General features: G+C 51.1%; 1 protein-coding gene across 7 annotated transcripts in view; it reads right to left on the bottom strand.

The window, feature by feature from the left end:
• Positions 1 to 1291: 1291 nt before the first annotated feature.
• EDC3 (enhancer of mRNA decapping 3) overlaps positions 1292 to 12236 on the bottom strand; it is a 60457-nt gene continuing 49512 nt past the window's right edge. For 6 of the 7 annotated variants that reach the window (XM_066278206.1, XM_066278211.1, XM_066278205.1 and 3 more), the window contains 3 exons: positions 9004 to 9157; positions 4232 to 4449; positions 1292 to 1787 (listed from right to left, as the gene is read on the bottom strand). In XM_066278206.1, the coding sequence (XP_066134303.1) occupies positions 1453 to 1787; positions 4232 to 4449; positions 9004 to 9157 (707 nt within the window). In that variant the 3' untranslated portion in view covers positions 1292 to 1452. The remainder of the gene's footprint in view (positions 1788 to 4231; positions 4450 to 9003; positions 9158 to 12236) is intronic. The other variant, XM_066278210.1, reaches the window with a different exon arrangement.

The following is a 12236-nucleotide window of genomic DNA, read 5'->3' on the forward strand; positions in this document are numbered from 1 at the left end:
GCTCTGGGAGGTCACAGCACAGGGCTGACAAGTCTTCTGGTCCCCCACCACTGGAGACTGAACACTGAGGGAAGATGGGAGCAAAAGAAGGACCAGCCCTTTGCCCTGCATCATCTGTTCCTAGTTATGCAGTGATAACCAGCCCAAAACCAAGGCCTACCTCCCCTGTGTCCATGGTCCTTGGGGAGCCTTCACATTCACCCAATCTATTCAACCAGATTGGGCAGGCACAGAACAGAAGGAGCCTGAAGCCCTAAAAACAGCTTTAAAGCAAAAGCCTTCTGCAGGGGGAGGTGCAGGAAGCATGAGGGCCCAGCTCCTGTTCTACCCCAGGGCGGGGCCTACATGGTTGAGTACTTAACCTGAGCAGCACTGTTCCTCTGGCTGAGCCCACCTGCTAGCTCTCCCAGAACTAGCCTCATTTTGGCATCTCTGAGATAGGGTGCTGGCCCCAAGCCTACTCACATAGAATGGACAACCAAAAAGAGTTCGAAAGAGGGAGGGACATGCGCCCTGCTCTGGGATGACAGCTACAGAGGGCCATTTCAGGGAAGGGCAGAGGGGACAGGACAGAGGGGGGATATATATGTGCAGGTGAAGAGGCTGGCCTAGACAAAAGCACCAGGGAACCTCTCTGGCTCAGCATCAGGCTCCCAAAGGGCCATCCCAATATTGAACATTAAAGCTGCACCCTGCAGGGTCTGGCCCCGGACTAAGCAAATGCTCAGACCCCAGCTAGAGAGGGTATGGGTTCGAGGGGCACTGCTGGCAAGATGGGCACTGTGGTTCCATAATAACGTAACTTCTACTCTGTGCTGAAGACAACAGAAATACGGGAAAACCGTCCTGACGCCATCCTCTTCCCTGCCCCTCAAGGTGGTGCAGACAAGAGGAAGGACCCTTCGGGAGAAGTCCCAGCATAACACTTGGATCAGCTCAGAAAACGTCAAAAGCCCCCAAGTCAACTTGTTAGGTTCAGAGGAGGCCCCACAGCCTCCAAAATGAACAAGGAGCACAAGCCCGCCCTCTAGTGGACTGACACGGCACAGCCAGTGCACATGATGGGAGGGAGAGCCTGAAACGGCGCTGCCCAGGCCCAGTGGCTGTAAACCTGAAACACAGCTGTGAGCTGCGTACGCTTGTAAACAAAGCCCTCCTGGCCATGCAGATGCGGTGTGGAAACGCCTGGAGCCACCGCACAGTCAGCCGCCACCTGCCCTGCATGCCCAGTGGGAAAGCCTTTCCTGGTGGAGGGCAGGGGAAACGTCAGCTTTAAATAGGATCTGTTCTCAAAAAAAAAAAAAAAAAAAATCTGTTCTCTCACAATAGAAACAAACCCAAAAGAGAAAAAAATTTAACGAGGTCCATGAATCTTCACATCCTTAAGGCGTTTGCTGTCAAGTTCAGTGTCAGGAGCAGTAGGCCCTCCCTGGTCCGGCTGCCCAGAGCAGCCTAGGCAGAGTGCAGTGGGATGACAAACTTGCAGCCGAAGGGTGAGCGGTAGCTGATGCCCACCTCCTGGAACACCTGCTGAGGAATGCCAAGGTCACACAGGTACACGCGACCTGCGTGCTCGCCCAGTGGCAGGGGCAGGCCCAGAGCCAGCGACCACTTGGCATCGATGCCCTGTTCCGCTTCGTGCACAGGGGGGTCTATGCTGAGAACTGGGGCCCGGTTCTGGTTGGCCCAAGCCACAGCCGCCTTGTACCAGGGCTGATCCCGCAGGAAGGCGTTCTCAGGACAATCCAGACAGTTGATGACCAGGTCCACAGGGCTAGTGGGCAGATCTGCAGGTGGAAATAGTATCACCTGAAAATTCCTCTAAGAAGAGACTCCAGGCTGGGACTAGATCCCAGGTGGCCCCTCTAGTGTCTTGTTCAGATACCACTCTGGTGCCTCTCCACAGGTCAGCCTTCTAAGGTGGGCCTGGACACAGGCCCTGGGAGTTCCAAGGCCTGGAGGGGCAGGGTTCTAGAAGACCAAGAGCATGTCAGCCCGATGGACCACAGTCCTCACAGAATGCCCAGGCTGAAGCACTGTCCTGCTGGGTGTGCAGACCAACACTCCATGGACACATTACATGCTCCAGGACAGTGGGGTCTATGGCCGAGTCAGGACCCCCAAGGAGACCCTGACTGCCATGTGCTGACTGGCCCTAGACATGTGAGCAGTCAGGGTGTGTGCTCGGTTATTCCTCCCTGGCCACTCATCCTGCTCCAGCAGTCTGGGCTGGCTGGCCGCTCTCACTAGTCTCACGGAAATGGGTCCTCTGTGCAGCCTAGCCTTCAGGGTGGGGAGGGAACCTATCACTCTCCCAGGCATTTAAAGGACTTCTCTGCTCTAACCAGGCTGCTGGGACGGCGTAAGGGCAGATGTCTCAATAAGTACATAACTCCTGACCCAGCTAAGAGGTTAAACTGGGAATGGCAGAAACCGGGCCAAACTCAAAAGTCACATCCTCAGGCCTGCTTGCCTCCAGGCACAGTTGGGAATGGGCATCATGTCACAGGTTTCAAGAGGGAGAATGCATCCCACTCCCTTATCAGCTCTCAGCCCACAGTGATATTTCTTAAGCAAAGACGCATGGCTTCTTTACTGAGGACAGGGCACCGCGGAGCTGTGTGCCCACAGGTATCTGGTCAAGTCCTTTCTCTGGGCCTAATTTGTTATCTTCCCTTCTCCCCTGTCCTCACTTAGCCCCCCGCCAATGAGACTTCACCTCACTCTCCACTTGAAACTGCTCTTCCCCATCACTGACTCAGTGGTCAGTTCTCCCTCTTCTTCACTTGCACTTGACCTAGACTATCTTGCTGACACAGCTTGTCACACCCTCTTCTCTTCGCTTGCCGTTCAGGTACCAGACCCTCCTGGTTCTCCACTCCTTCCCTGTCTCCTTCACCAGTCTCTGACTCCCTGACTTCTAAACAAAGCAAGTCAGTCTAACACCTTCTCTATCTACTCTCTTTCTAGGAGATATAGTATCCAAGCTCATGGCCTTAAACACAGACACACATCTGTAACTCAGAGTGGACCCCTTCACTCAACACTAGACTCACCTACATATCCATCAACACTCCCACCTGCACACCAACAGCTTCTCCAAGCGTCTGTACTTCCCCACACCCTTGTCCTTCACATCTTCCCATCTCTGTCCTTCCAGTTACTCAGGCCAAAGACCTTGCAGTCCATTCTTTACCCTTCTCTCACCCCTACCGTCTTGGTCTGTAGAGTCTATCTTCAAAACTGACCCAGAAACTAACCACCACTCACCATGTCCAGTCCTTTTTTTTTCTTTTTCTTTTTTTTTTTAAACTGATTACAGAGAGAAATAGGAAGGGAGAGAGACGAGAAGCATCAACTCATAGTTGTGTCACTTTAGTTGCTCAATGACCAGGGGGCTCAAGCCAACCCAGTGACCCCTTGCTCAAGCCAGCAACCTTGGAGTCACGTTGATGATTCTGCACTCTAACTGGCAACCCGGTGCTCAAGCCAGATGGAGCCCACATTCAAGCCAGCGATCTTGGGGTTTCAAACCTGGGACCTCAGTGTCCCGGGTTGATGCTCAATCCACGCACTACCCCCTAGTCTGGCACATCCACTGTCAGCCACTATCACTCCTTCCAATTTATCCCCATAGCTTCTTTCCCCTGCTCCAAGCCCCAGTCTCCTCTTGAGCAGTAGCCACATGACCCTGTGGAGCCTGAGCTAGACTGTTTTTCTTCTACCTATTCTTCCAGTGACTTTCCATGTCACCCCGGGACAGTTCAAACCCACAGGCCCTCTGCGAGCTGAGCCTGAAATGTCAAGTCTGCTCCCCCTCGGCCACCCTTCCCACAACTCTCTTGCCCCTGCTTTGTGCCTGCCTGACACTTATACCAGCGACCTAACAGACTCGTTATTTGTTCATCTCTTCATCATCCCAGCCAGAACATGAGGCTCCAGGGAAGCATGTACTTGGGGAAATGTACTGCCCTATCCCCAGTGTCAGGAATAATGCCGGTTCCATAAACATCTGTGCAATGAGAAAAGGGTCCCCAGCTCTCCATCTGAGTATAAAACAGAGGGTGAAGGGACAGGGGGTGGGCAGGTCGATACACCAATACTGTCTGTCCCTTTGTCCTGATTCCTTACAGGTAGGCAGGCTTTCCCACCTGCTGCCACTAGGCGGCACCATCAGACCATCCAGCTGCTGAGGGGGGCGGCCTCAGCCCAGCCCTGCACACATGCTCACCTTTGAGACTTGACACTTGTTGGCCTTGGGTCTTGCTGAAGAGCGATAGCTCATTGGTAATGGACTCCAGCATCTTGACGAAGTTGGGCAGGAAGAGGATGACCTGGACATCATGGTTTGCAAGGTGCCTTCCACAGCTGATCCCTTGAGCCCCCTTCACGTGGGGCCCACACAGCAAAGCCACTGTAGGCCTCTGGTGAATGTTTTTGGGATTCAACCTGGAAGAGAGATAGAGAAGCATCCTCAGGTGCAGCCCTGGCAACCCCTTGCACTCTCAACCAAGAGAGTGCCTTGCCAGCCTGCTGCTCTTGGAGTTCTTAATGGTCCCAGGTGCCAGGGGGGCCAAAGCCCACAGGAAGACAGGTCTGCAGGGTGTCCCACACTGTCACTGCACCTGCTGGATCTTCTCACCATCGTTCACCCAGATCTGTCCCACAGAACACTGCTTTCTGACCAAGAGGATCACTGCTCACAGTGTGACCCTATTAGTCCAAACTCTGCTTAACAAAGAGCCCCTACTGCAGCTGGCTGTTCTTCTTCCCCACACACCTACCCCCACCACCCCCTACAGTAAGTCTGGTCTTACCATCCCCTCCTGTACTTGTAAAGCTTTCGTGCTTCTGTTAAACTGTGCACCCTGCCCAGAAAGCCCACCTTTTCTCTGAACCCAACCTACAGCTTGCCTTTCCTAGGCTCACTCTGGCTCAGCTCCTAAAGGCTCACAGCAAGTACAAGGCAAGACAGCTCTACATTGTCACCAGCAAGCTTTAATAAGGGCAACGTTGGCCTTGGCTGGGTGGCTTTGTAGTAAGGTACCAAAAAGCTGAAAAATTAATATTGATATTCTAAGAAGAAAGGTCAGGCTTTTCTGTCCTGTCCTTCCTTTGGGGAGGGGAGGGAGAAGAACATAAAAGTTTCTGGCTTGCAAGAACAATGGGTCATTCAGTTTTAAATCTAAAATAAAAGTTAACCTAGAAACCTCTTTCAATGGGAGGCAGAATTTACATACCACCTTGCATTGATTGTAGTTCCTCCCCCTTCCTGGAATCTTGAGAGTAAAATACCTCTAGGCTAGTGAGGGAAGAGGAACGCTGAAAGATTTGTAAACATCTTTGACTGTGTTACCTTGAAAGTCTTAATGTTTCTGTATATCCCCTAAACAAAGGTCAGCTTGTGCCATGACCTCATGCTCTCCTCCGCCTTGTGTGATCAAGGGTATAATATAAGCAGCCCCTGAAATGTATTTGGACACATGATTTGGGTTTGCAACTGCCCCATGTAAGCCATATGCGGCCGGCATATTTAATAAATCTCCTCCTTTAATAAAACTCTTCGAAATTCTTTTGGACTGGGTGTCTCTATGTAAACCCATGGAATTGAGGTACAGTACTTTACAACAGCTCAACAGATAAAGTCAATGGCATACCAAGGTCTCAGATTCGATCCCCAGTCAGGGCACATGAGAAGCAACCAATGAGTACACAACTAAATGGAATAAATTGGTGTTTCTCTGTCTCCCTTCCCTCCCTCTCGCCCCCTCAAATCAATGGAAAAAAATATTTTTAAAAAGGGGTAACACTGTAGACATGGCACAGTATGCTGTGTGGATTTAACAGAGTATAGCATCGAGGACAGGCCCACACAAGAGTGGCTGATGGCCTGACCAGCACAGTGGATAGAGCATCGGACTGGGAAACGGGACCCAGGTTTGAAACTCCAAGGTCACTGGCTTGAACGCAGGGTTACCAGCTTGAGTACGCAGGATTGCTAGCTTGAGCGTGGGACCATGGTCGCTGGCTCAAGCCCAAAGGTCGCTGGTTTAAAGCCCAAGGTCACTGGCTTGAGCAAGGGGTCACTTGCTCTGCTGTAGCCCCCCAGTCAAGGCACATATGAGAAAGCAATCAATGAACAACTAAGGAGCCACAATGAAGAATTGATGTTTCTCATCTCTCTCCCTTCCTGTCTGTCCCTATCTGTCCCTCTCTCTGACTCTCTGTCAAAAAAAAAAAAAACCCCTGTGGTGGCGCGGTGGATAAAGCGTCGACCTGGAAATGCTGAGGTTGCCGGTTCGAAACCCTGGGCTTGCCTGGTCAAGGCACATATGGGAGTTGATGCTTCCAGCTTCTCTGTCTCTCCTCTCTCTCTCTCTCTCTCTCTCTCTGTCTCTCCCTCTCCTCTCTAAAATGAATAAAAAAAAAAAAAAAAAAAGTGCCCAATCAGCATGGGTGCTGTCAGAGAAGGCAGCAGGTTAGGGGCTTCCCAGCCTCCTGGGCTGGCACTGGCCTTGACACCCACTTCATGATGTAGTCACTGTAAGGATCTTGCCATTCAAAGCTGAGACCTTGCTGGTCTAAAGAAGCCACACCAAAGGTTCAGGATGATCCCGGAGCTGCGCCCTATGCAAAGGCAGCACAGTCACCCCTGGGCAGGCAGGTTGGGGCACACAACAGGCTTAGTCCCAGCCTGGGCAGGAGTGGTGACGGTCATTCACTGGTCTCCCAAAGGGAGGAAACCCCTACCCTGCAAACAAACTTGAGGGAATACCATCCACTTCCCCCACTCTGTGTGCATCTTATGGAAATGTGACATAGACTCCCTTCAGACAGACATGCAGGGCTTTTGATAAATTGACTGCCCTCTTAGAGACTGACTGTGGCACCCACGTCCCCAACAGCAGTGGCAGAGCATGGGCCCTGTGACATGCCAGCACATGGGCCAGTCTGTGAGCTTGAGCTGAGCCTCCACTGGCTCTCTGAACATCTCGAGGGGAAGCTGAGAGCATTACATTCAACGCCGTCGTGAAAGTGGTTAAAACTGCATAACCCTGATGTCCACGAGGATGACGACTTATGTGGTGACCTTTCTCAGAGGTCAGGATACAGCCTCTGAGAGCTCAGATAGACACACGAACAGCTAACGTAGAAAGGTGGCTTGGGAGGAATATGACTTTGTGGGAATATTCAGATCCTGCCCCAAAAGTACTGTTTCTGGGAAGCCACTTAAGGGCCTCCAATACTTCTGGGTAGAACTTATTCCAGGAGCTAGCCCAATGGCTACTTTGGGGGGAGCTGTGGCAGGCACTAGAACCAAGGGACTGGGGCTCTGTCACGGGGCAGCTGCACCAGTCTCTCCTTTTCAGTCTTCATCGGCTTTTCCCTGGCACAGGCAAGGTCAGGAGCCCAGCATGGCTGAGCGACAGGAAGAATAAACACACCAACAACGCCAAGGGCAGGGGCTGGGGCAGCAAGAGGGGAAGCCTCAATTCAGCCCGGGTCCCTGGGGACACCATCCTACCACTGCGGTCACGGCCGCCTTTGTACTGACAAACCCAGCAGGCACAGCAACTCTAGCTCTACTTGCTGCCTCAGCAGGGACTAAAGCTCCAGCCTCTTGGTTTCTTCCTCTCTGGTTTTCCTTCCCAACCCGCTGACATTCCCAGAATCCCACCCAGGCCCTGCCTCCCATTCCCTCACATACAGGACCTCCAGGCCTCTGCCTTCTGCTCAGACCTGCTTCTAAACCTCAGATCCAAATAGCTGATGGTCTAGCTGCTATCTTGTAGGCCTCTCAAACTTGACATACCCCAAACCAAACCACCATCTCCTCCAAACCTGCTCCCTGCTTCTGTGCCCTCACTCACAGTGAATTACCACTCCCAACAAGGTATCCACATTGCAAAGCTTGAAGCTCAGTGGGACCACAGGCCCTCACTTTCCATCACCTCCCACATCCATCCAATGACCCTGCCCTGATGATTTTATATTTTTAAAAATCCTTCACCTACGTCCACTTCTCTGACCCCTGCTTCCCTGGTTCCCTGGTTCCCTGTCACGTGGCCCCTGGCTCTGGTTTCTGTTACAGTTTTGCTAACTGGTCTCAGTGCCACCACACAATCTACTCAGCCCAAGTCCCCTCTGTCAGAGCCAATGCCAACTGTGCTGCAGCTCTTCTAGACCCCACCTGTAGCTCCCTGCTGCTCTGATGCCCACAACCCTCTTTCCAGCCGCACAGAATGACCTAATCCCCTTCCCCCAACTTCCATGGGCTCTCAGTTCTCTCTGCTCTTGGCACATGCTACTCCCTGATCTGGAATGCTTTTCCCCCTTGCTCTGCAGGACTTGGTTCACATGCCCTGTTCCAGGGAGAGTGACTGGCTTTCTCACCCTTAAGTAGAAACAATGTGGCTTGCTGGACAGTTTTGTCCCCTCTGCCATAGCACAGCACCCTCTGGAGCCTCCTCAGGCTACTGGAGGCAGGAGCAGTGTTTGAATCTCCTTGTGCATCCCAGTCCTGGCCAGTATGTGGATCAGTAAATAGCCACTGATAAAGTGAGCACTGCTCCTGATGCAGGAACCCCAAGGACAGTGGGTAGGTAGCAGAATTCAGCTGACCCACTCAAATCTCAGGTGGTTGTAGCTCTCAGGTAAGGATTCAGGACTGATTTGTATCCCAGGCCCTTGAAATGACAGGTGCCAAAGGCTGGGTCTCTGAGGGGTTGGAGAAGGCAGCCTCTGCCGGTCAGCAGCAGCCTCAAAAGCAGCTGTTACCAGGAAAGAAAGGGTCAGAGCAGCCCGGCTGGGAGGAGGAGGACTTCCAGGAAACACGTTAGAGAGGCAGCCAGGAACCACCACATATAGGAAAGGGACTTCATGAAGGCACTGCCACTGGACAACAAGCAACTGTCCAACAAGCTGATCTTGTGTGGGGTGCTGCGGGGGCCCGGCAGAGCAGCCTGGGCCCACACTCAGGCCCCGCCACTCCAGGGCACTCACCTGTTTGGCCCTCCGAGCAGAGTCAGTGCCATCTGGCTGGCACACACGCCGGTCACCTCAAGTCTCCGCTCCAGTGTCAGCCCGTGCTTTTCAGCCACAGACAACAGCTTTTTATGTAGCTCATAGGAAACACTGGGGACAACAAGGCCAGAGTCTGTGGTTCAAAAGGAGAGAAAGGGCAGTGGTTAGAGGAAACCAGGTCGCCAAATGGTGAGCTCAACCCAGGATTCTGTGATAGCCATGACTCTGAGACTGACCCTCCCCAATCTATCTGCTTCACCTTCGACTGAGGCCTCCATGCAGCCTGAGGCTCAAGCAGCAGGTGGGGAGCTGAATAACCACGTGTTTAGGTTACCATGAAGCAGGGTTCATGAGGCTTTGACCACAAAGGCCAAATCCACCAGAACATACTTGGTATTACACCAAGAAAAGGCCGACCTAGAGCACATTAACAGCAACCTATAAACCACATCAGAAGACAATATGCTTGTCCCAAAATGAGAGAAAGTCCATCCTGGCAGTGGGGTTTCCTTAAAAGTAAACCCCTCATCCTTTCTCAGAAGTGGAACAGACACGACCTCCCCTCTCAACCCACTATTCAATGTCAAGGCAGATGACCTCTTCATTCCATCTGTTCCTCTTACCTCCTCTTCCTCCTACTTACTCTCTTCCTCTTTGCCTAAGAAATTTCTTTAAAAAAATTTTTTTGATGTATTGATTTCAGAGAGAGGGGAAGAGAGAAAGAGATAGAAACACTGAGCTGTTACTGTATGTGCCCTGACCAGGGATTGAACCAGCAACCTCCATGTATCAGTATAGTGCTCTAATCAACTGACCTACCTGGTCATAGCTTACTTCAGAAATTTCAATTAGCAGCTTGTTTACTCAAAGAATTTGTCATTTCCTGCCCATATGGGGTAACTCTGACCCAATACCCATACCACAGGGAAAGAGTACATGGAAAATAACTTAAGGCTTACTTTAAGCTACACAGAAGAATCCCAAACACTTTTATTCCCCACAAATAAAGAGAATTCTATAAAGACTAGAGAGAAGCAACCACTAAAAGCACTTAGTTTTAAAAGGCCAGCGCCTGCAACAGCTGGTACTTGTGACAGAGACTACAATATTATATGCACCAGTGTCAACGCATCACGTGCCATTTCCAGCCCGAAAACCAGGAAAGAGACCGCAAAGTCAGAAATCAGTAATAAGCAGCTTTGCTTTCACAACCAATGCCATCTTGAAAATGCTAAAGCCATAGGAGCAGACCCTCTGCCAACAGGCCCCACTTGGCCTCAGTGGCTGACAGACTAACAGACACGGATTCCCAGTTACAAGTTATCACAGACCTTATGTAACTAGTTCGGTCCAGCGAGGTCAGACTTCTTTTTAGATCCTGTCTCGTCACCTATACTGGGCCGTCAACTCCTCAAAGAAGAGAAGTACGCCTGCACTCCCTAGGCCCCTGCCTGCTCACTCAGTCTCAGCTGATCTGTCCATAGATGGGAGCTGTCATCACGTACTCAAACAAGTAAGTGACGCAAACCTTGTGCTGCTCCTGCTCTGACCCAACTCTAAGGTGGATCCTGCTGGCCCTAGAGCTTGTACAGAAAAGCCCATCTTCCTCACTGACCATGTCAGCAAACATTTCTTGAGGGTCTATCAGGCACCCAGTCCTGCCTACATAGATTTTTTTCTTTTTTCTTTTTTTTTAACTAGGCAAACAACTTTATTAACTTTTCTTCCAAAATTTATTCCCAGGCTTCTTCAGTTTAATTAGCTGCAAAGAATGATTTGTGGATAAGCAAAAACCGCAACAAGATCTAGGTTTTATCAGCTCCACGGACAAACTCTGAAGAGATGTCATAATGTAAATCAGCAGCTCCAGGTAACGTTCCTCCAGACGTTAACTCAATCCAGTTTGCTTTGTTCTTGGAAGCCTGCTCACAGTTCTCCACAAAAGCTGGAACTTCCTCCTTCTCCTCTCAAGGAGCAAGTGTTGCTCTTCCATCCACAGGTGGTTTGGGCGGAGCTTTGCCGGACTGTTCCCTCACGTGGGTATGAGATGCTGGGTCGCATCTCTGTCCACTGCTGTGTCTCAGCATGGTGGTGATGGGGAGTGTTCGCTGCCAGAGACACCTGAACCCGCAGGGTTGTTATGTGAGTCATTTCCCCTTGGTCTGTGAACACTTTGCCCTCTTCGGCAACAGAGGTGCTGTCTACCCTGAACTTCTGTAAGGAGAACGGCAGCTTTCTCCACCCACTGTCCCAGTCCTGTGAATCACCTTCTTTCTGCAAGCAGCCCTTTCCCATCATGCGCATTGGCACCTGCAGTCTGAGGCGTTTCCCTGGTTCCTGATCATTTCCTTCAACTTGCTGGAGAGGAAATGGGGCTACATAAGGGATGAGGGCTGGGCTCAGAGACAGAGACAGAGCGAGAGTCAGAGAGAGAGAGAGATAGGGACAGACAGATAGGAACGAAGAGAGGTGAGAAACATCAATCATCAATTTTTTCACTGTGACACCTTAGTTGTTCATTGACTGCTTTCTCATATGTGCCTTGACCATGGGGCTACAGCTGAGCCAGTGACCCCTTGCTCAAGCCAGCAACTTTGGGTCCAAGCTGCTGAGTTGTTTTTTTTAAATTTTTATTTATTTATTTAGTTTTTCAGAGACAGAGCAAGAGTCAGAGAGAGGGACAGATAGGGACAGACAGGAACAGTTTTTCGTTGCGACACCTTAGTTGTTCATTGATTGCTTTCTCATATGTGCCTTGACCGCGGGCCTTCAGCAGACCAAGTAACCCCTTGCTGGAGCCAGCGACCTTGGGTCCAAACTGGTGGGCTTTTCCTCAAACCAGATGAGCTCACACTCAAGCTGGCGACCTCGGGGTCTCGAACCTGGGTCCTTCCACATCCCAGTCCGACGCTCTATCCACTGCGCCACCACCTGGTCAGGCCCTAGATTCCTTTTTATTTCAATTTTTCCATTGATTTGATAGAGAAGAAAAGAGAAAGAGAAAGAGAAGCACACATCAACTCACTGTTCCACTTAGTTGTTCCATTTGGTGCTGTATGCACTGACTGCTTCTCGAATGTGCCCTGACCAGAGGTGGAACCTGTGACCTCGGAGCACCAGGACAACATTCTACCCACTGAGCAACCTGGCCAGGGCCGGGACCATAGAATTTTGTTTTGTTTTTCAGAGAGACAGATAGGAAGGGAACGAGA

This window comes from Saccopteryx bilineata, chromosome 4 (genome assembly GCF_036850765.1).
Source record: "Saccopteryx bilineata isolate mSacBil1 chromosome 4, mSacBil1_pri_phased_curated, whole genome shotgun sequence".
Lineage (NCBI taxonomy): Eukaryota > Metazoa > Chordata > Mammalia > Chiroptera > Emballonuridae > Saccopteryx > Saccopteryx bilineata.